The sequence below is a fragment of the Acomys minous genome (assembly GCF_964271855.1).
Source record: "Acomys minous genome assembly, chromosome: 12".
Lineage (NCBI taxonomy): Eukaryota > Metazoa > Chordata > Mammalia > Rodentia > Muridae > Acomys > Acomys minous.
Genome location: NC_140493.1, coordinates 22,356,145 through 22,377,840, shown reverse-complemented (window position 1 = coordinate 22,377,840; position 21,696 = coordinate 22,356,145). Strand labels below are relative to the sequence as shown.

The window sequence follows — 21,696 nt, the reverse complement described above, 5'->3', positions numbered from 1 at the left end:
TTGAGGATTTGAAAGCCCACTAGGTCCCTGAGTGTCCACAGATTCACTGTGGCTACCTGGGACAGGGGTAAGAAGGCAGATTCAGGCAGCTCTTCTAGAAAGTTCCTACCACCATCCATGAAATAGTCCAGCTGTTAGCAGCTGCCAAGATGTCCCATGCTCTGAGCCCTGCAGCTGTCTCAATTTCTACATCCTGGCGAGTTCCCCGCCCCCTCCCCAAATGCCAGCACTGGCTCTAGTGTCTGTCTGGGAAACTGGATATTGGGGGGTTCGTGAAAAGAGCAGCTCTTTATCAGAACGTCTCAGTTCCACTCACCGCTATGGGTTAGATCTCTCTCTGCTCTAGCACAGGTTGGGACTTAAGTCACGTGGCTCTGGAAGTGCCAGCAGGGACTGATGCTTGTGGTAGGGCTCAAGGGGTGAGTGGGTGAGCTGAGTCATAAGGATGGGAGCCTCTACCTCAGGTGAGCTAGCTCCCAGCTGCCTTTGCACACGCAAGGGATAAGGAACTCAGAACTCAGGGGCAATGTGGCCTTAGTGAGGCAGAGTCCCTGTCTTGGGCTCCCTGCCAACTCCACATTGTAAGTAGAACACAGAATATGAGTTTTTATAATAAGCTGGCATCCGTGAGCCGAGCGAACAGTAAGGTTGGCTGCTTGAACAGCCCAAGCTGGGCCCCTCTCTAACACAGGACTCCAGGGCCGAACCTCGGCTGCCACCACTCCCTTCCCTTCCCATCTTCTATGGTCATGTTGAGCAGCAACACAGTAGATTTAGGCCTGAGCCCACCCCAGTGAGCAGGTCCCAGGACCCAGGTGTTAGGTTCTGTTATGAGGCTACACCCAAATATGCACAAGCATGTGAGAGTGTGTGTCTGTGTGTGCACATTGGACGCCCGGTGGCACCTAGCCTCCCCAAGTGAAAGGAACACCAGAGCAAGCTGTTGGCACATCCTGCCAACATGGAAAGGTTAACTGTCACACCCGCAGATAAGACTTCCGGAAGATTCACTCAGCTTTGCTTTGTGGCTTTTTTTTTTTTACAACTTTAAATACGGAATATAAATAAACTTTACATTTAAAAAATAAAAAGAAAGCCCCCAAAAATATAATCACCAACTTTACAAACTGAAGGAAGGCGGACCTGGGATGAGGAGGGAGAAGTGTGCAGGGGGAGGTGGGAAGCAAGGAAGGTGGGCACCTCAACCCCGGTTCTCATGAGGACTATAGGGCTCCCCATCTCTCCCCCACTTCCCATCTACCTGCTAGCTTCCTGGAAGGAGCCATCAGGTAGAGCCACAAAAGATCTGAGGGGCAATGTTTAAACAGGGGGGAGGGCAGTGAGGGCTGCTCCTCCTTTGAAGATCTCCTAGTGCCCCACACTTGCCAGAAAGGGAACAGCTGGAGCCGAGACCCAGGAAGTAGAGGCAATGGGCAAAACCCAGCCTTGTTTCCCCAGCACCACAGGCTCATGCTGAGCTTCAGGCTGGGTCAGGGCACGCACGGCCAGTCCACACAGGGCCTTGGTACGAATTAAAACAAGGCTCCCTTTCCTCAGAGGCTTGACCTACCATCTGCCAGAAAGTCGCCAATAGGCAAGTTTGCCATATTTAGGGTATGGACAAAATTCTCCACATGCAGTGCCTATGTGCAACACACACCCCACACAAGCTTACTCAGCAGTCTTGGCTGGAGTGGAATATAACAGATGTACCTCCTGCCCTAAGGAGGAATGACAGGGACGGTCAGAGCCTCAGTCGGGATCCAAGCACCCCGTGGTGGAGCAGATTGAAGGGCTTATGAGGAAGACGACAGAGTGGAGGTAGGGAAACGAAACAGAAGTGAATGTTGGGGAGATGGAAAAAGGCGGGGGATGTGGCCTGGGTCACAAGCACACTGCACCTCAAATCCATCAGAGAAGGCGTGTGGCCACCTGGCCAGAGGAGTTCATGTCTTCCATGATTTCATACTTATAAAATGAAAAGTCATTGTGGGCTGAGGGGACAGGGAGAGATGGGTGGCAGATCTGGGTGCCATGAGGGTTCCTCCGGTCTGTGCTTTCCCACGTGGTCCTGGCCACGGGACTACCATGGACCCTAGCCTGCCTCAAAATGTTCCCTGCTGGCTGGCCAGGGGTCCGGGAACCAGGCAGGACACGCAGAGATCCTCAGGCCAAGTGCCAGGCTCCTCGGGCCAGTCCACAGTCCCCCCCATGAGGCTCCTGCACACTCGTCCCAGGTTCTTGGGGTCACGGGAAGAAGCAGCAGGAAATGGAGTCCTCTGCTTCTGGAGCTGCAGGGCAGGCTGAGGGGTTCCCGCTGGTGGAGGTGGCCGGGCACGCGGGGTGAAGGAAGCACCATTGGCCGTCCGAATCAGGCATCGAGACAGACGGACGAGGGGACAACATTATCACTCCAAGGACCCCATGGGGGCAATACAGCAAATACCATATTAAATAACCCTGTGGGCAGAGAAGATGGACAGATGGTCAGAGATGGCTCAGGGGGTGCCCTTGGCTCCTAGGCCCCCATACGAAGGCAAGAAACTGCGGCTCGTGTCACCATGCTGACTCCCAGAGGGCCCCAAGTCTGGAAGGGAGGAGTGACGGGGAGAGTAGTGAGGAAGGCACCCCGCCCTTTGAGAGCGGCTGTTAGGCAGATGAAAACCTTAGGGATGCCTGGGTTGAAGGGAGCAGATGCCCGTGCTGGCCACCTCACCCCGAGTCTAAGACACAGCCAGGCAGTGTGTGAGCCTTGGTTTTCTTGCCAGGTCCTCACCTGCCCACTCTTGCCGATGCCCCTAGGCTCCGAGGGTTTCCTTCAGTGCCTTCTTGTCATGCGTGTGCTTAAATTTTCGGTGCTTCCCTTTGAGGGGCCGGCGGATCCGCACCGTCCGAACGGTCACCCGAGTCTGAGGAGTCTTGGCTGCTCAAGAAGAAAAAGTGTTTGTCAGCAAGCGGCGGTCATGGGGATCTTCTCCTTGTACCTCAATGCCCGCTGTGAGCCCTAGGGCTGGCCGAGGAAGAGGACAGCAGGGAGGGTCACAGTCAGACCCAGCCGCAGGCTCTGGAGACTCGACGGCACCTTTCTATGCTTCGGTTTCTCCAGCTGGGAGTGAGGCAGCAGGCTGGCCAAGCAGTGCCTGATACAGGAGGCTGTTTCCATGTGGCCCCACGCCCTTGTCACTACACAGAGATGATGCGACTTCCCGCCCCCAATCCCTGGCATTGGATCCGGCTACCCAACCGAAGGCCCTGCTGGCGTTGTGTACCCACCAGGCACCTATCTTCAGGGGACTGGAATAACTCCCCTTTGTACTTTGGGTACCCTGTCCCACCCCATGAAAAGTCTAGCTAGAGAGGTCATTTGGGGGACTGTTCTCTTTTGTACCCCAGGTGTGTAAGCTGTCTCCTCCAGCCACAGCCAGACTGCAGAAAAATCAAGCAAGCTATTCCGGGAGCCTGGTTTCTTGCGCAGAACTGCAGGGTGAGGGTCAGCTGTGGTACAGCGTGAGTGGTGGCCAGTCACCATCTCTCCAGCTAGCACTCCTACTGAGACCGCTGTCACCAACCTCTGGCTCCTCTAGCCACAAGATGAAGGGGCCACTGGGCTTTACGCCAAGGCTAGATTTCCCCTGGAGCTGGGCCTGTCATTCAAATTCCTGGGCACTCTGAGAAACAGAATGGAAGGCTGGGCCACAGCTTAGTCAGGAGGTTAGCCCTCATCAAACCTGGGCTATCCCAGGTACTGTGTGCCATGAGAAGTCACTTAACTTCTATTTTGGGGGGGGGGTTGTTTTTTGTTTGGTTGGTTGGTTTTTTTTAAAGATTTATTTATTTATTATTATGTATACAGTGCTCTGACTGCATATACACCTGTGGGCTGGAAGAGGGCATCAGATCACATTATAGATGGTTGTGAACCACCATGTGGTTGCTGGGAACTGAACTCAGGACCTTTGGAAGAACAGCCTGTGCTCTTAACCACTGAGCCATCTCTCCAGCCCTGTTTGTTTGTTTTTCAAGACAGGGTTTCTTAGTGTATACTTGGCTGTCCTGGACTCACTTTGTAGACCAGACTGGCCTCGAACTCACAGCGATCCGCCTGACTCTGCCTCCTGAGTGTTGGGCCCGGCTTACGAAGAATTCTTAAGTGTTAGTACTAGAATGTTCAGAATACTGAGGGACTCACTTCCAGGTTCATCTCTAGTACAGAATAGGTCAGTGCTGGTGTTTTGGAATTCTTAGGCCCAAACCTGTACCAGTTGTGAGTTGTGTGAATTGGTGGCTCAGGCTCGCCCCAGCCTAGCCTCCTGCCCATGGCCTCTGGGGTATAAGCTCTCTGGGGACTTTTCCATGGCCCTCCTGGGTGTCATCCCTATCCCTCCAGTAAATCCGAGCTGCCCCAGATCTCTACACGTCAAGGAAAACACTGCATTCAGGGGAGCCAGTCTGAGCCAAGCAGATGGGCCCCAGCCTCACCAGCTGGATGCAAGGGCACTCTCCGATGGCTCCCAGGAAGCACTGGCCCTCTGCCTGGCAGAGCTGGCTTCCTAGAGCCCAGGAGGAAGAGAGGTTAGAATCAGCAGGCCCAGGGGTCCCGGGAACTGTCAGTTCGACCAAGTGTTGGAAGTACGAAGCACAGATAGATCCCAGGGCTTTCAAACCGCTCTCTTCCTCAGTTTCGCCAACACTATGGAGGTAAAGGAGTATATAGTGGCCCTAGGAGGTCACTGCTACTTTAAGAGTTGTTAAGTGTAGCCCGGTGTGGTGGCGCATGCCTGTGATCCCAGCACTGGGGAGACAAAGGCAGGTGGATCTCTGTGAGTTTGAAGCCAGCCTGGTCTACAAAGTCCAGGACAGCCAAAGCTACACAGAGAAACCTTGTCTTGAAAAAAACCCAAAAAGATGGGCTAGAGAGATGGCTCAGCAGTTAAGAGCACTGACAGCTCTTCCAGAGGACCCAGGTTCAATTCCTAGCACCCACATGGCAGCTAACAACTGTCTGTAACTCCAAGATCTGACACCTCACACAGACATACATGCAGGCAAAACACCAATGCACATAAAATAAAAATAAATAAACTAGCAGGGCATGGTAGCACATGCTTTTAATCCCAGCACTCAGGAGGCAGAGGCAGGCGGATGTATGTGAGTTCGAGGGCAGCCTGGTCTACAAAGCGAGTCCAGGAAAGCCAGGGCTGTTACATAGAGAAACCCTATCTCTAAAAAACCCAAATAAATAAATAAATAATTTAAAATTCTTCCTATAGAAAAGGCGAGTGAAAGCCAGAGAGCGTTACCTAGGAGAGAGGCCAGCACGAGGGAAGAGCCGAGAAGAGAATTTCAGAGCACTGCTGGCCCAGGAGGGGCTGTGTGACCTGGAGCAAGTCCTGACATCTTTGGACCGCAGGTCCCTCCACTACAGAAAGGGTTGCCTCTGAGACTTTTCCAACTCAAACCTACCTGTCAGACACCTGCAGAATCCAAGCCTGATTCATCTGATGGGTACCTGAACGTTAGGCCCACTTGCTACATCCCAGCTATAGGGATGTCCAGCCTTTACCTGTGTATCTCCAGCGGATGTCGTGAGTGAAGGGAACTGGTTAGTGGCAAGGCCAAGGGCTACAGCCTCATTTAGGGCTGGGGAGAACTTGTTTTCCGTGAGATCAAAAGTCTCGAACAAGCTGGACGTGGTGGCGCACGCCTGTAATCCCAGCACTCGGGAGGCAGAGGCAGGTGGATCGCTGTGAGTTCGAGGCCAGCCTGGTCTACAAAGTGACTCCAAGACAGCCAAGGCTAACACAGAGAGACCTTGTCTCAAAACAACAACAACAAAAAAAAAAAGTTTGGAACAAATTTAACCTGGGACATATCTGCTCTCCATTTAAACTGTGTCTGTGTGTCTTTGTGTGTATGTGTGGTGTGTGCATTGTGTGGGTTTAGATGCCTGTGTGTGTGCGCACATGCGCGTGCACACATATGTGGAGCTGTGAAGTCAGGGGTTGACATCGAGTCTCTTCCTCTATTGCTCCTCACCTTATTTTCTAAGACAGAGCCCAATGCTGAACCAGGAGTTCACCAGCAGCTAGGCCCGTGCCTAGTGATCCCCTGGGGTCCCCTCTCTACAGCTTCCCAGTAGTAGGATGACAGGCACAGCAACCACTCTTTGGTCTTTATGTGGGTGCCAGGGATTCGAACTCAGGTCCCTCATGCTTGCTTGCACAGCAAACACTCTACCCGCTGAGTGCTCTCCCTTTCCTCCTGACCCCTATTTAGAGACACACCCTTTTCCCCCCCAGCTGTGGCAAGGGAAAGAGGCTGTAGGCTGAGCCCCACAGAACAGCCCCTAGGAAGGTGGTTTACCTCGCTGCTCCCGGGATGTCCCAGGACTTCGAGTCACAGGCCGAGGGGTCACTACTGTCTCACACTTGCAGGCCAGGTGGTCCTCCAGGGTCACTGTGGCCTTCTTGAAGACTGGCTTCTTCCGTACGATCTCGATCTTTCGCACCTGGAGGGCAGAGCGAGCAAAGCTCCTGTGTAGAAGGCCCCCGTGCAGGAGCAGACTCGCGCCTGGCAGGCTCCTGCCCAAGACTCTTTCCTCGAAAGCCCAAAGCCAGCCTGGACTGCAGAGTGACGGCTCTTCGACCAAACAACAGCAAGGCTTTGTCCTCTGGTCCTCTCAGGGAGCTTTTCCATCAAAACAAGCCCTTCGACCTAGCTGACCTGGCCTCCAGCTTTGCTAGAGCAAGCCCTGATGCCACCTGACCTTCCCCCCAGCCCCCTCCCGGCCCCCCAGAGTGAGAGAAAGGCATTTCCGGTTTAGAGCTTGAGTCCTATCGGTCCTCATTCCTGGAGCACTGGCCAAGGCCAGGGGAGATGGTTATCTGGGAGGAAGTGACAGAGGCCTTATCTAGAAGAGAGGCTGGCTGGAAGGGGGAAGGCAGCTGCCAGGTGTCCGTCCCTAAAGCTGGGGACAGAAGATACCGTGACAGTGGGGGGTGGGGGGGAGCTTAGCATAGCATTTGTCCTCTGGGTCACAGGGACAGGCCTGAGGCCACAGACAAGAGGGCACAGAAAGAGCATAGCTGCACTAGTGTACTGGGCGGAGCTGGTACTGAGCTTCCCGTGCCATGTGCCCAGGGGAACGTGAAAAGAGGAGGCTGACCAGGATACAGAGTCTTGTTCCTCTGAGTTAGAAGACATCAGGGCCTCCCTGGATCTGTGGGTCCCTCCTATAGAATAGTATCTGTGTCTCCCCCTCCTCAAAACAAAACAAAACAAAAAACAAAAACTGAGGTGGCCACAGTGCAGGGCCATTTGTCCATGGGGCCCCTAGTTCCTATTAGTGCTTGCCACCTTCGCTAAAGACAAAGCTTGCCAAAGAGACAGATGAAGTCCCAAAGTATAGAGGTCTCTGAGTATGATGGAACACTGAGGGCACCTGGGCAGCTGTCCAGAACATTTTTAAGAGTCAGATGTTTAAAGACAGGGCCACTGTGGGACTGTGTTCCTGTAAAGCAATGGACATGGACTCATTGCTTAGCATTTCACATCCAGCCACATCCTGGGCTCCGTCTGACTTTGGAGGGAGCGCCCCAGGAACAAGGAGCCAGCAACACCCAGCAAAGCTCTGTAACCATCAGCAGCGGGTCGGCCGCTGGGGCGGGGCGGGGTGGGGCGGGGGCGGGGCGGGGGCGGGGCGGAGGAGGTGGGGCTGAGTCTGCGCACCTGAACCGGCCGCATCTGCACCTGCGAGGCCCGGCACTGCACGTTGCGGTTGTTGCAGCAGCCCGAGCACCGCTGCACCTCCACGCAGGGCGGCCACACCAGGAAGTTGGCGTTGGTGCGATCGATGAGGTTCCGCGAGATCTGGAATACCTCTGTGCGCGTCTTGCACTCGGCGATTACGGCAGGCTCTGCGGCTGCCAGAGAACCTGGGGAAAGGAGGCCTGTTCTGGAGAGGCCTGGGAGGTGTTTTCTTTGGCACCTGCCCCATCCACAGACAACCTGAACTTGTGTAGGTGGCTGGACCACCCTGAGCCTCAGTTTATCCCATCTGAAACCAAGGACAGCCTGGTCTACAAAGCGAGTCCAGGACAGCCAAGGCTACACGGAGAAACTCTTTCTCGAACCACCCCCCCCCCAAAAAAAAAGAATAAATAAATAAAGGTGTGCTACCACACCTGGCTGCACTGGTCTATTCTTATGTGGCTCTTTCCTTCAAAGAAATGGAGTCATTGTAGAGCTATGCCTCTCATCTGAGCCAAGGGAAAGAGGGTGGGTGAAGCCTTCAGCAAGTGCTCAGCCACCTACAGGGAAAGGTTCACAGGTGGAGATGCGAGCTTGGAGATCTTGTTGGTTCTACCAGCCACATCTCCAGTGGCTTGGAAACTGCGAGTGGCCATCTGCTTCACTCCAGAAGGCTTTTCTAAGGCCTAAAGTCTACTGGTTTGGTTTCTGCCAAGGAGCAACCAGCAATCCTGAGCTCAGCCTGGCGCCTTCGCAATTAGGCCCCAGTGCAGCCCTGGGCCATAGTGGACAGAGGGTCCACTCAGAAGCCCTTGGGTTCAGTGACCTCAGTCCTTCCATTCCAGTTTCTCCACTCTGCTTTCCAGGCCTATGCCGTGGGGTTAACCACATCTATTCCAGAACTGGAGCGAAAAAGCCTTGAGTGTAAAAGGAGAGGTAGAGAGGTAGGCAGACCTCTGTGAATTCCAGACCAGTCTGCTTTACCTAGTGAGGCCCAGGCTAGTCAAGGCTATGTAGTAAAACCCTGCTTCAAAACAAAGAGACCCAAACTACTATTCTCGAAGTGTAACCCGGGCCAGAGGGCACAGCAACTCAACGTCAAAGACAGTCACGTTCTCTTTCAGCCATAACAGTGGGGAAGGGATTTTGGGGGTGACTCAATCCAGGATGGCGCTGTGCCCTGGCTTTTCTTCCCTGGATCCCCCCCCCCTTTGAGGGATTGTTACATGGACCTTGGGTCTTACCTAGGCTCCTCCTCCCTCGAGATGAGCTTTCTGGCTCAACTCCAGAGTGTGCTCGGGTCATGTTCAGGTCCAGCTCAGCTCCATCTTCATCTGCAAAAGAAAGCATGGTCAGATGGGCTGGCCCCAAGCTGGGCCAAAGATGGCTTCTCTACAGTCTGAGGCCCCGCCCCTTGCATCCTCTAAAGGCTCTGAAGAGGCAAGCAGGCAAAGGCTTGGGCAGCCCCATGGCTCAGTGGGGCTGGCGGGGCCTAACTGCATCTTTGGGAGCCTCCAGCCTCACTCTGGGATTTTAGCCCCATTTTTGGCCAGAACTCATGTCAATGGAGTTAAAAATAACCCGTCCCCCTTGCTACTGTCAGCGAACCCTCCTCAGCCTCCAGGGTGGAGCAGGGACCCAGAGCACAGGAGGGCCAGTTCCCAGTGCCCTCCAAAGCGTTCCCATAGGAAGTGCTGAATGGAGAAATTCCCAGAATCCCCTTGGGGCCAGTAGCTCCAGCACAGCCTTCTGGAGCCCTGACAATGGCCCTGCTGGTCCGGAGAGAAAGGGTGGAGAGGGATGGGGGTGGGAGGACCTGCTACAGCGCCACACAAGGTCGGCTTTCTCATTGCGGGCTTCTCTACCCATTCTCCAAGATTCGCTCCTCTTCCTGTCAGAAGCCACAAGTCCCTTTTCTAGAGTCCTTTCCTTTCAGTGCCACCAGCTCTCCTTGGCGACAGACATCTCCACCCCACATTTCACTAGCCCCAAGACACTCAGTGGCCAGGGCTGGCTGCTAGTCTGTTACTAGGAGCTTAGGGTGGCAAGGAGGCTTTGGACTTGAAGGTGGACAGCCCCTTTCGTCTCTCAATAGTGAGGAGCAACAAACAAACGAACTGAGGGATGCTGGGAAATGAGCCTCTGCCACCTCCTTATGGCACCTCAGGGCTCATTTGTCTTCCTGAAGCCACTGGTCCCATCAAAGACAAAGGCTTCTGCCAGCTGCTGCCCCATCTAACATTCCAGGGATCCCGCTGGAGAAATTTGTCCTGCAGATCAGCCACTGACTGACTGGTCTGCTTCCGTCCAGCCCAACAGCGTCGACCACGTCAGCCTGTCGTCTGTCTGTCTGTCCCTTACTACTCCCTTCCTTTCGCTCTGCCGTCTCTGGAATGTCCCTGGTAAGGGAGGGGATGGGGAGATGTGCTTTGTGGAAAGGTTAAGTTGATTAGGAAAAAAATAGCCACACTGGTTGCTCGAAACAGGCCTGCTATTGAAAACCTCACATCCAAGATCCCGACCCCCACCAGGGGTGTGGGGGGCTGCCTGAGTTGGGCGGCAGAGCGCCTTGGAAAGAAACAGCAAGAAAGCTAAATTTGGAAGTTGCCCCATTGTGTGGCCAGGGTTGGCCAGCCGGGCACGGGTGGGAGACATCGGGTGGGGGCCCTGGTGAACAATAGGTGGGCCCAGCTGGGGCCCCTCCTGCCTGCCTTGCCACCCCCCAGCCCTGGCGGTATTGAAAGGGCCCGGGAATGCTTTTGAGAAGGAGCCAGGGGCCTAACGGAGAGAGGAAACAAAGGCAGGAAATGCTGTTCCCCCGTAGATAGCGTCTGGGCAAGGATTACAAAGTGACAAAGAGACAAGGACCCCAGAGGGACAAGGGCCTGCGGGTGCAGGGGGGTGGGGGTGGGGGTGCTGAACAGGGCCCCAGGGACCAGGCCAGAGGTTAGAATAGAATGGAATTTGCTCTGAAGACAGCATTTATAAATACATTCCCAGCCCAGCCTGCCGGCCCCGCCACGTGTGTGCCACCAAGCACGTGCCCATTTGCCCAGTGCACTCTTGGGCACGGGCAGGGCTGCCAGCTGGTCCCAGCCAGGTGTCCCCAGGAGACCTTGCAGACCAGGCCCTGGGCCAGAAGGACAGGGAGATAGCTCCTATGGCCCTACCCTCTTCAGCTGGGCCCACACCTGGATAAGTACTCAGGGCATGCCTGGAGTGCTTTCTCCAGCCCGCCCTGCCCCAGGAACCCCACCCTCTGCATCAAGCCAGGGCTGCACGTGGGGGCTGCTTCTGCCACACCCCACGTCCCAGGTACCAACCCCAACCCGTCTGTCTACCCTGGGTAGGCGTGGCCAGGCCTTCACTGGGATGTGCCATGGATCTCGCTCCCTATATGTCAAGAGGGGTGTCCCTGCCTGCTCCCCACCCCATCCCACTTTCCCAAGCACCAGTGGAGGCTGAGGTTCTGGAGGAGGGTCCGATTTACCTACGGAGTCTCCGTGCAGCAGGCGCTGAAGGTCATCAAAGGAGCGGATGGAGCGGTCACTCAACATTTCGTAGAGTTCCTCGGGGATGGGGTCCCCCTGTTGGGCAGACACCAGGGACTGAGTAAACTGGGGCGAAGTCTCACCAGGCATGGCTCTCTTACCATCCACATGCTTTCTCTTGCACAAAGCTCCTACAACCCAACCTGGTTCCAACAAGTAAGACCGTAAGGCGGGAGTAGGTGAGATTCAAGGCTGAACCAGGAGCACAGGGGCCCAAGGGCTTGAATCGCAAAACCAGGCTGAGACACTCCACTTTAACCCTTCACAGTATCCAGGCTTGTGCTCAGCTCCACCTGCTTGTCTCCATCTGTCTCCCCCATCAGATCGCAGATCCTGAAGAAATTCTAACAACCTCGTTTCTCACTACTGCTCCCTCCCCATCTGGTAGCTAAGACTTAACTCTTGTGCAAGGTGGTGGTAGCACACGCTTTTAATCCCAGCACTTGGGAGGCAGAAGCAGGTGGATCTCTGTGAGTTCGAGGCCAGCCTGCTCTACAGAGTGAGTCCAGGACAGCCAGGGCTACACAGAGATACCCTGTCTTGAAACCCTCCCCCTAAAAAACAAAAAAACTTACTCTTGCAAGTGTGTACACACACCACATGGACACACACACACACACACACACACACACACACACACACACTCATTCTGACCTAATTATCAATCCATCACAGACTTTTTTAAAAGAAAAAAAAGGAGGCTCAAATAGGTAACATCCTTTGTCCAGAGCCCCCAAACCCAATGTGAGCAAAGGCTTCACTCAGTGACAGTGAGGTGTGGAGTCCAGCCTCCTAACCCAAGAGGTGCTCAACGCTTGCCGAGTTGCATGCTCTCAGAAGGCCGTGTGTCCCAGTGCTACTGACTTAGTCCCTGCCAAAGAGGAAGCAAGGGAATCCTCAGGCCCAACCGGGAAACCTGAAAGCTTACCCATGCCCCATGCCCAACCAAATTCTATTTTTAGAACCCCTCTGGCCTGTCACCAAACACTTGAAACTTAGTTAGAACCTTAACAGGCTTCACTATAAGCCAGTTTCCTCCAGGGAAACCACAGGTCCCACAATCACACACACACAGCTGCAACATTCCCCACAGACCCAGGAGTCTCAGGGGGCCTGGTGCCAAAGGCCCCAGGGGAGAGGTGAGGGCAGAGGGGACTGGAAAATTACCCTAGCAGAGGAAAGGTGCAGGATGCCATAGCGCCTCTGAAGCCTGGCATCATGATGAGTGTGCACACACGTAGTACATACATATGTCAGTGTGAGTATGCACATGAATGCATGCGCACACACTCAGGCTTATGACAAGACCACAAAGCCTGAGAGAAGTTGAGAGGCCTGCACCACTCTGTGCCTCAGTTTCCCTGGACTGAGATAGGAGCTTTGAGTAACTGAGCACAGGCTTGTGTACGGGGTGGGGGCTGCTCTCTCACTGTCTAAGGTGGAAAAGAGGCTCCTGCCCCTGGCCAGCTGGGATGTGTGTGTGTGTGTGTGTGTGTGTGTGTGTGTGTGTGTGTGTGTGTATGTGTGTGTGTTTGTCTCAGGTACTAGTTGAGATCCAGGTGCATAGTGCCCAGGTGCCCACCTGTAGTCCCTACTCTGAAGGCTGAGGCAGGCAGATCTCTTTGTGTGCTGGCTGGTTTTTATGTCAACCTGAGACAAACTAGTCAACTGTGAGGAGGGAATCTCAATTGAGAAAATACACCCATCAGACTGGCCTGTGGGCAAGCCTGGGGTACATTTTCTCGATTGACTGACTGATGTGAGAAAGCCTAGATCACTGTGCCTGGTGCCACCCCTGGGCTAGTGGACCTAGGTGGTGTAAGAAAGCAGGCTGTCAACCCCCAAGCAGCACCTCTCCGTGGCCTGTATTTCAGTTCCTGCTTTCAGGTTCCTGCCCTGCCTTCCCTCAGTGATGGACCATGGTGTGGGACCGTAAGCTGAAATAGAATCTTTCTTCTGCAAACTGCTTTTGGCCATGGTGTTTTACCACAGCAACAGAAAAATCTAAGACAGTGGTTTTGTCTTTTTGAGACACGGTCTTATGTTGTCCCGAGACGGCTATCCCGGAACTTGATATACAGACGAAGATAGCCTTGGACTCATCGATCCACCTGCCTCTATTACAAAGTGCTGAGATTAAAGATGTGAACCATCATGCATAGCAGGAAGATCTTTTGAGCCCAGGAGGCCCAGGCTAGCCTGGGGCAACAGAGAGAGACCCAGTGTCACCCAAAACAAAACAAAAAAAAAAACTGGAAAAACCCAAACACTTTGTGGTCCTTGACACTTGAGGTGATATTTGGGAAAACCTCTTCAGGGGTTTTAGCTACGCCCACCTCTGGTGCCCAAGGTCAAGCTAGGAACTAGGAAAGACGGGCAGAGAGATGGCATGACAATGTCTAGAAGCAAGTAAGTCTAGAGAAGGCCATTGCTCCTGAGTGTTCGCAGACTCAGAACCAGTATTCAAGAGATTTAGACTCCATGCCTCACAGTGCCACCGTCTGCTGTGAGGCCGCTAGCTGGTCACTGTCTCTCTCTGGTCTTGGCTCACATCTACGGACTGAGGATGTCAGAGAACATTTGGTTCCGTTCTAACTCTTCCCAGGGGTGGCAGAAGGAGCAGAGGGTAGCCAGAGCCAGGATGTGTACGGTGGCTTGCTTGCCCGAAGGGAACGGGACATGTCTGTGGCAGGACGGCCGGAGCTGCCAGTGAGGCAAGGCAAGCAGAGCCCTGGACAGACACCCGAAGCCTTAGCCACAAAATAATGGAGACCATCAAACGGAAACAATCTCACGCCTTAGGCTGAGTGGGGAAAGACCCCAGATGCAGACTGTGGAGGAGGCGGGAAAAGCTCAACCTGTTAAAACACGTGAAGGAGACTGTCCCTTTCCCTGTGGGGTCCTGTCAGGGGTGATCCCTCATGCCACTGCAATGAAATGCTGAGGCACACGTTACCGTTCGTCCCACCTTCCAGATGGGAAAACTGGTGTGCTTAAGAGAAATGAAATGCACAGTCCCCGGTCTATATGACCAGCCAGTGGCAGAGGTGGGTCATGGTTAGGGACTGGCTGCTGGCATCAGTGGGTGGAGACAAAGATGCTATTCACCATCCCACAGTATACAGGATGTCACACAGGATACAACATCACCGGCCCCAAATACCCCAAGGTCAGAGGTGAGGAACCCACAACAGAAGAAAGCCAGGGCTCCCCATGTAGTGAGAACTAGGGTGCTCAAAATAAATGTCACCATCAAAACCTTACTTTCAGCTGGACGTAATAGCACAGGCCTATCCCTCTGGCTAGTGGGCAGGCTGAGACAGAAGGATTGCAAGGCCAGCCTTGGAAACTTAGCAATACCCTGTCACAGAATAAAAACAAAAGGGGAGGTGGAAGGATTTGAGTGTGTAGCTCAGTGGCAGAACTGGTGAGGTTCAGCCCTCAGTACCACTGAAAAAGGAACAAAGGGTGTCTTCTTTGGCCAGGTGTGGTGGCACACACCTTTAATCCCAGCACTCGAGAGGCAGAGGCAGGCAGATCGATGTGAGTTCCAGGCCAGCCTGGTCTACAAAGTGAGTCCAGGGCAGCCAAGGCTACACAGAGAAATCCTGTCTTGAAAAACAAAACAAAACAAAACAAAACAAAAAGGGGGGGGGATGTCTTCTTCATCCTTTAAATGGGGTTAACCACAGCTGGTCCAGGGGTTCCTGGTAAATGTAACTGTACACAGCAGAGCAGCCCCAAATAAAGGCATTTAACAAACTGTTGTTGCCATTATTGCCAATTCTTTCCTATGGCTCCGACAAAGGCAGCAAATGACACATATGCCCTGGCTCAGAACATTTTCAAGGATGGTGACAGGTGGGTGGAGAGCTGCTGTCCCCTGGGCCACAGGAAATGGCACCTAGCCCCACACTGACACCACCTGGTGCCCTGTGGGCTGATGGGTCTCTTCTGGGTCCGGGGGCGTGAACAGTTAGCCCAAGGTCCACTCCAGGATGCAGTGTTCTGGGGAGACTCTGAAGCACCTGTTTGCAGACAGAGTCCATGTGTCTGTCTGTAACAGCCCCTCCCCCTAACCCCCTACCCCTTACATATGGAGCTGCTCAAGTCTGATTTTTCTGCCCCATGTTCTGGAAGCCTCTAGGTGGACACCCGATGATTACCCCCATACGTAGGAAAGGACACCTGGCAGCCTGAAGAAGCTGCCCCAGATCTCAGACCTGGGCTCCTGGTAGGCAAAGGGTGTGGCATGGAAGCAGTTGGGCCCAAGCCAGCCTGGCAGCCAAGAGAAACAGCCTCCTCCCTGCCCCGCCCCCCAAAGCCAGCTGTGGGAGGCACGAGCAAGCATGAGGCCAGGTGAGTTACCTGCTCCCAGCTAGGCTAGCAGATCAAAAGGGCTCAAACCCCACCCTCCACCTGGGCCCAGCACATCACGCGCACACACACACACAGAAACACACACTCCACAGCCTGCTGCCACTGCAATGAGGCAGACGGGCTCTCTGCCCAGCACCCAGGGCGTTGTCTGTGGCTGGCAGAGGCAGAAGCTGACGAGGCCTCCTAGATCCTTGCCTGCTTGCCTGGTTGCGTCTCAGGCCTTATTTAGATGAGATAGCAAAGACAAGCTCTTTGAAGAAGCTCTCTCTGGGCACAAGGCGGAGGCCCCTGGAGCCGGCTTTTCTACCCAGCATTTCCCTTCCTGGTTCCTGGGATGACTCTCCTGTTCAGCTTCCCCCCTCGTGCTGCTGCCCAGCCCAGCAAGAGAAAAATGTCAAAACCGGAAGAAAGGACCTGTCTCCCAGGTGTGTCATCCTGGTGGCCCACTGCAATCACACACACAAACACACACACACACACACCCCACCCTGCTCAAGTCAAGAGATGCAGAGTCCCCATTATTGGTAGCACTGAGCAATCTGCTCCATATTTTAGGTAGGAGAAATGGAGCCCTGGGCTACTTCTTTGACTTTCCACCTCTTTCTTCCCTATTTACAGTCTGGGTCGCAAGACAGAGGAGAGTATAAGCTGCTATCTCACCATGGGGAGAGGCAGGCTTACAAGCCCGATGCTCACAAAGGATTGTATCGTGGCTGGCTGCCCTCAGCCGGGGTTCATGGAGGAGGCCATGCTAATGAAGCATCCCAGAGCTAGGTGGTGGCGGTGGTGACACACGCCTTTGATCCCAGCACTGGGGAGGCAGAGGCAAGCTGATCTCTGAGATCAAGGCCAGCCTGGTCTACAGAGTGAGTTTCAGGACAGCCAAGGCTACACAGAGAGACCCCCAACTTGAAAACAAAAAAACGAAAACCAAAAAAAACCACCCCTGGCCTGGGCCTAACCCACTACTCACAGTTCTTCTCATATTTATTTGGCGATCAGGCTATGAGCACCCACCCTAAACACAGTGAGAAACAAGACAAAAAGTCTCTCTGGTATAGTTTGAGATTGGTGGAAGAAAGCGGGTAATAGTCAGCTAAATAAATCCAAACTTAAAAAGTTGTCCTAGTCAGGCATAGCAGTGTGCACCTGTAACTCTAGGGGCGGTGGCAGGAAGAGCAAGGGTTCAAGCCCACCCCCACATACATAGTTAGTTGGAGGGCACCCTGGACTATGTTAAGACCCTGTCACAACTTTTCAAATTTGAAAGGAAAATATATCACAAAAAAAGCTGGAGTGGTAGCACACATTAATCCAGGACAGCCAGGGCTGTCACACACAGAAACCCTGGCGAAGGCGGGCGTGGTGGCGCACACCTGCAGAGGCAGGTGGGTGGATCGCTGTGAGTTCGAGGCCAGCCTGCTCTACAAAGTGATTCCAGGACAGCCAAGACTACCCAGAGAGACCCTGTCTCGAAAAACCCAAAAGAAAAAAAAGAAAGAAACCCTGTCTTGAAAAACAAACAAACAAAAAAAGGGGGGGAGGGGCAGGGGGCATCAATAACAAGGAAGGGCATCGTGAGCCCCAAGTAAACACCTTGAGGTAATTTCTCCACGCTTGTACTTCCTGACTCTTGTTCTAGGGCCTCCAGAATCTATCTGACCTTGACTTTCACACTTCCGGGCAGGGGGATTCCAGCAAGTGGGTTTCCCCACCCCCTGTGACCATTAGCAAGCCAGAAGGAGACTGGGTGGTTGGTGGCTGGGGGTGGGGGTGGGGGCTCCACTCCTTCCCGGCAGAAGGGTGCTGAGGCAGACAGATAGTCACATGACAGTCACCTTCTGGGAAGCCAGCTCAGCTGATGGAGATGGGGCCTTAGCAGCCTGTTCAGCCTCTCCGCCAGTATGTGGCAAAGTTTCCAGTGTGCTTCCAAACCCTAAGCCTCCATCCAAACACAGGCAGCTTCGGGGTCTCCCCAAGAACAAGTCCTACTTGAGTCTCACTGCGCTGGTGATTTGGAGCTTGCCTGGCCTGGCCTCCATGGGGACATGTCTGCATGATTTCAGTGTAATAATAACTCCCAAGCTTATCAGGAAAGACCTCCATCAACATGCAAAACACAGTGTAAGCGGGGGTCCCAGAATAGTCTATGGAGGAACAAGGCTCCTCCCTCCTGAGGAACGAGAGCCTCAGCCCTCAATGAAAATACTCATGAGAGTGGTGGGGTGCTGCTGGAGGAAGCCGGAATGGTTCAGAGAAGGCCTAGGAAACCTCACCCAGATGTGCAGTACCGTACCCAGCAGCGCCCAGCAGAACGCAGGGCTTCACACTCCTGCCACGATTAACCAAGTAAGGGGCGGGTACAGGGGACACCCTCATGAGGTAGGCAACATTCCGATGTCTTGATGGTCAAATGTGTGTTTATTTGAAAGAGAAAATGTCAGGCTAGCCTGCACTCTGGGGTCACTCCAACATCACCACTGGCCAGGCCAGTGGGGACGCGGGGGTGGGGTTATTGAAAAACCATTACAGAGAGGTAAAGTTTGAGGGGGGCCTAGCTACTCTAGCCAGGCCAAAAATGGGTGCTGCAGAGTCCAGATCAGGATCCTAGGTTGTCCTTCCCTTCTCAGACAACCCCAGGAAGGAAATAGGGTCGCTATAGAGGCGGTGAGGTGCCAGGGCCCACCTGTTGCGTGGGGGCGGGCACCTGGCACTGAGTGTACAGAGGGATTGTGCGTGCCTGTGTGCGTGCGTGGGTGTGAGCGCACGTGTACTCGGGCCGCGTGCGCGTGTGTCCCGCGTGTGCACGGGCGTGGCGGCGGGCGCGCGACCTGGTCGCCTTAGTGCGTGCCCGTCGCTCTGCGCGCCCGCCCGCGGGAGCGCAGCATCGCCTCCGGCCAGGAGTGTGCATGCGTGGGGTGAGTGAGCGAGTCGGGGGCCGGGCGGGGTGGGCTGCAGAGAGCAGCCGCGGGGTGCCGCCGTTCTCAGGACGCCCTGGCACCGGGCCAGCCTCCAGGTCCCCGCGGCGCGGGGAGGTGGCAGCTGGGGCTTCTCGGCGTCCCCCTTCCCAACAGCTGGCCGCGGCCCGGGGGGCTGCAGGCGAGGCGGGGAGGGGGCGTCGCAAGGGGCCTGCAGCGGCCTGGCCAAGCCTAGCTTGTTCTCTTTCGGGCTCCGGCCATGGGGGGCAGCCGCGGAAGGGCGGGGCCCCCAGGGCGGGCGGTCGGCGGCCCTCGAGGAGCCCCAAGAACAAAAGGAGACGGCGACGGCTCCTTCGTGGTCAAAACAACCTGCGCTGGCGGCGGCCCAAGGTCGGGCCGCGGCCTCGGAGCCCTCGGCTTTAACCCCTTCCCTGCCGCCACCTCTCCCCTGCGCTAGGCTACCGGCGACCCGGCTGGCCCTGCCCGCAGTCGACTAGGTGTGGGCTCTGGACCTCAGCGGGTGGAGGCAGGACAGGACCAGGGCACACCGCTCTCCCGGCCCTTGCCTAGCTCCAGCTTGCGCCTCCTCCTGCCCCGCCCCCTTCCCACCTGGATTCCCGGTAGACTTGCCAACTCACTGCTACGTGAGGCTGGGAGGGGTAGGGGCACCGATCCGACCTGATCGTTCCCGCAGACTTTTCCATACCCTACCGCCCTTGCAGCTAGGCTTCTGCAGGCGCGCGCTCCGCACCCAGCTTGCGCGGGAGAGAGGTACTTCCTCTCGCAGGGCGCGGACGCAGGTATGGCCCGGCCTTAGACATACACCCCCCGAGGGGCTGGATTCTTTGAACCGCCCGCCCCCTCCCCTCCAGTCTTGTCTCTACTTCAAGCGTCTGAACCTACCGTATGTCTGTCTGCCTGTCTCTGGGCTCCCTGCGCCAAGATACAAGGTGCTTTTGGACCGCCCAGCACGACCTCCAGGTGCCCACCCCAGCCCAGAGCAAAAGCTAGGGTGGGACCAGAACCCTCTCCAAAGATCTCTGGATATTCTGAGTTCTAGGGCACACACTTCTAGGACAAGCCAGGTTCCTAGGCAGAACCAAAGCCCAGGCTGGTTCCGAAGTGGACTTAGGAGGTCTCAATGCCTTAAGCACCTTGGATACCACCTCACACTTTCTCCCCTGACCTGGAAGGGCTTAAGAGCTCTGGCTTCTGAGGCAGGGGGCAGGGCAACACACACACCACCCAGGACGCTAAAAGATTTAGAGATCTGGGTTGGTCCACTGGAAACAGAACCTACCGCTGCCGCCTCGCCATAGAGCACAGCACCCCGGACCTGGCCTCCCAGCCCTTGGGGCCACCCATTGCCCAGAGCCTGGCTCACGCGCTGCGGGGCTCCAAAGTTCACTGCAGGGAAAGGAGGGGGCAGCCAGGAGTGGGGGCTGGGGCAACGAGGGAAGGATCCAGCCCAGCCCCAGCCGCCGTCGCAACTCACCTCGGCGCTGACCAGACGCAGGTAGCAGCAGAGAGGCAGGAAGAGCGCCCAGCAGCGATTCATGCCGACTCCGGGCCCGGCCCCGCGGGGCCCCGGACGCGTAGACCGAGCGCGCCGCCCCCGCGGCCAGGGTGGGGGGCTGGGGAGGAGGGTGGGCTCCGCTCGGGTCTGCCGCGATCAGGCGCTCAGGCCGTTGCAGCCGCCGCCACGGCTCACCCGCATGGCCCCCGGGCGCCGCCGCCCCCGGCCCCGGCTCCGTCGCTGGGGGGCTGGGGAGGACCTGGACACGGGACCAGGGTCCGAGGCCGCTACCTGGGCGGATCCCGAACCCACGCGAGCATCCACGACCTGGGGGCTGCGTCGCGAACCAGCCAAGGCGTCTAGCCGTGTGGGGGCGCGCAGGGGACTCCAACCTCCGAGAGGAAAAGGAACACGGCAGTCGATGGTGGTTCTTCACTCGCCCGCTAAAGGCGTGTTCCTGTGCCCGCTGGCTTAGCTTTTTTGCAACATTTTCTGGAAAGGACCCCCAGATCAGAAGACGCAGGGCCGGGCACCTCCAAGCCCAAGTCTCCCCGCAAAAAAACTTTTTCCAAAGTTGTCTTTGCAGCAGCGGCCCGAATACCGGGGCAGGGAGAGGTGCAAACTCCCGCCCGGGCCGGGTGGCGGGGCGGGAGCGTGTGCGCCCTGGCGCGGGGCCCGAGCGGCGGGCACGGCTGCTCCGAGCGCGCGGCGCGCCCACTGCACTCTGGGCCGGCCCGGGCCGACAGGTGGACGCGGCGCGGGTCAGTCGGTCTATCCGCCCACCCGCTCGCCGCTCTGGGCGTCCTCTGCGGGTTTCGAGCTGCGGCTGCTCCGGTTTTCTTGTTGCAACGAGGATAGAGGGTGGGCTTTTTTTTTTCCTCCTTTCCCTTTTGCGCGTGTGTGTCTATGTGTGTGCGCAAAATATTTCTCTGGAGAAAGAAAGATGGGCGCTGGCGGCCGGAGGGGAGCCCTCAAGGAGGCAGCGGGGGAGGCAGGCAGGCTGCTCCCGGCTGCAGGAGAAGTTGCCACCCTTCAGCTGTTCCGGCCTTTATAAAGGAGAAGGGAGAGTGCAAGAGGTGGGTGGAGACAGCCTTTCCTCTCCTGGCCCCGAGTCAGCGCCGGGAGGGGGGGGGGTCAGGAACCAAGGGAGGTCCTTGGGGAAGGGCTGCAGCTTTAGGGGTCTCTGAGAACCAGGCACCCCCTCTGGCTGCGAATTTAGCTCCTTGGCAAGAACTGGAGGGGAACTATAGCCTAGTGACCTGTATTTAGGGGCATGTCTGCAGAGTCAGGACCAAGATCAGGAGTGTGGCCCCTGAACCCCACAACCGGACATCTGCAGCCTGGCAAAGGCATGAGGCTGAAAGCCTGAGGCTCTGCAGCCTGGCAGCGTAGATTCAGTCCCTGTCTAATGGAGTAGTTGGGTCACCTTGGGCAAGTCACTTTCCTTTGTGCTTAACCATACATTCTCTAAGTGGGGGACGGAGTACTGTGTGGATTAAACGTCAGAACGATCAGGAAGCATCCAGCCATATAGGCCAGCCCCAAGGTTGAAGCTACTAAATCCACAGTAGGAGCTCTTCAG

At 55.8% G+C, this 21,696-nt stretch overlaps 1 protein-coding gene across 3 annotated transcripts; it reads right to left on the bottom strand.

The window, feature by feature from the left end:
* Nucleotides 1–1,011: 1,011 nt before the first annotated feature.
* Nucleotides 1,012–20,227, bottom strand: PDGFB (platelet derived growth factor subunit B). 3 transcript variants are annotated; one of them, XM_084750681.1, is made up of 7 exons: nucleotides 20,094–20,227; nucleotides 11,240–11,336; nucleotides 8,994–9,083; nucleotides 7,729–7,934; nucleotides 6,364–6,508; nucleotides 2,777–2,923; nucleotides 1,012–2,460 (listed from the first exon to the last, which is right to left on the bottom strand). In XM_084750681.1, exons 1-6 carry the CDS (start codon nucleotides 20,154–20,156, stop codon nucleotides 2,799–2,801), a joined length of 726 nt encoding a protein of 241 aa, XP_084606807.1. In that variant the 5' UTR covers nucleotides 20,157–20,227; the 3' UTR covers nucleotides 1,012–2,460; nucleotides 2,777–2,798. The 3 variants fall into 3 exon arrangements, with proteins under 3 accessions (XP_084606807.1, XP_084606808.1, XP_084606806.1); XM_084750682.1 differs by lacking the exon at nucleotides 20,094–20,227 and adding an exon at nucleotides 19,899–20,036; XM_084750680.1 differs by lacking the exon at nucleotides 20,094–20,227 and adding an exon at nucleotides 19,237–19,858.
* Between the last annotated feature and the right edge of the window lie 1,469 nt (nucleotides 20,228–21,696).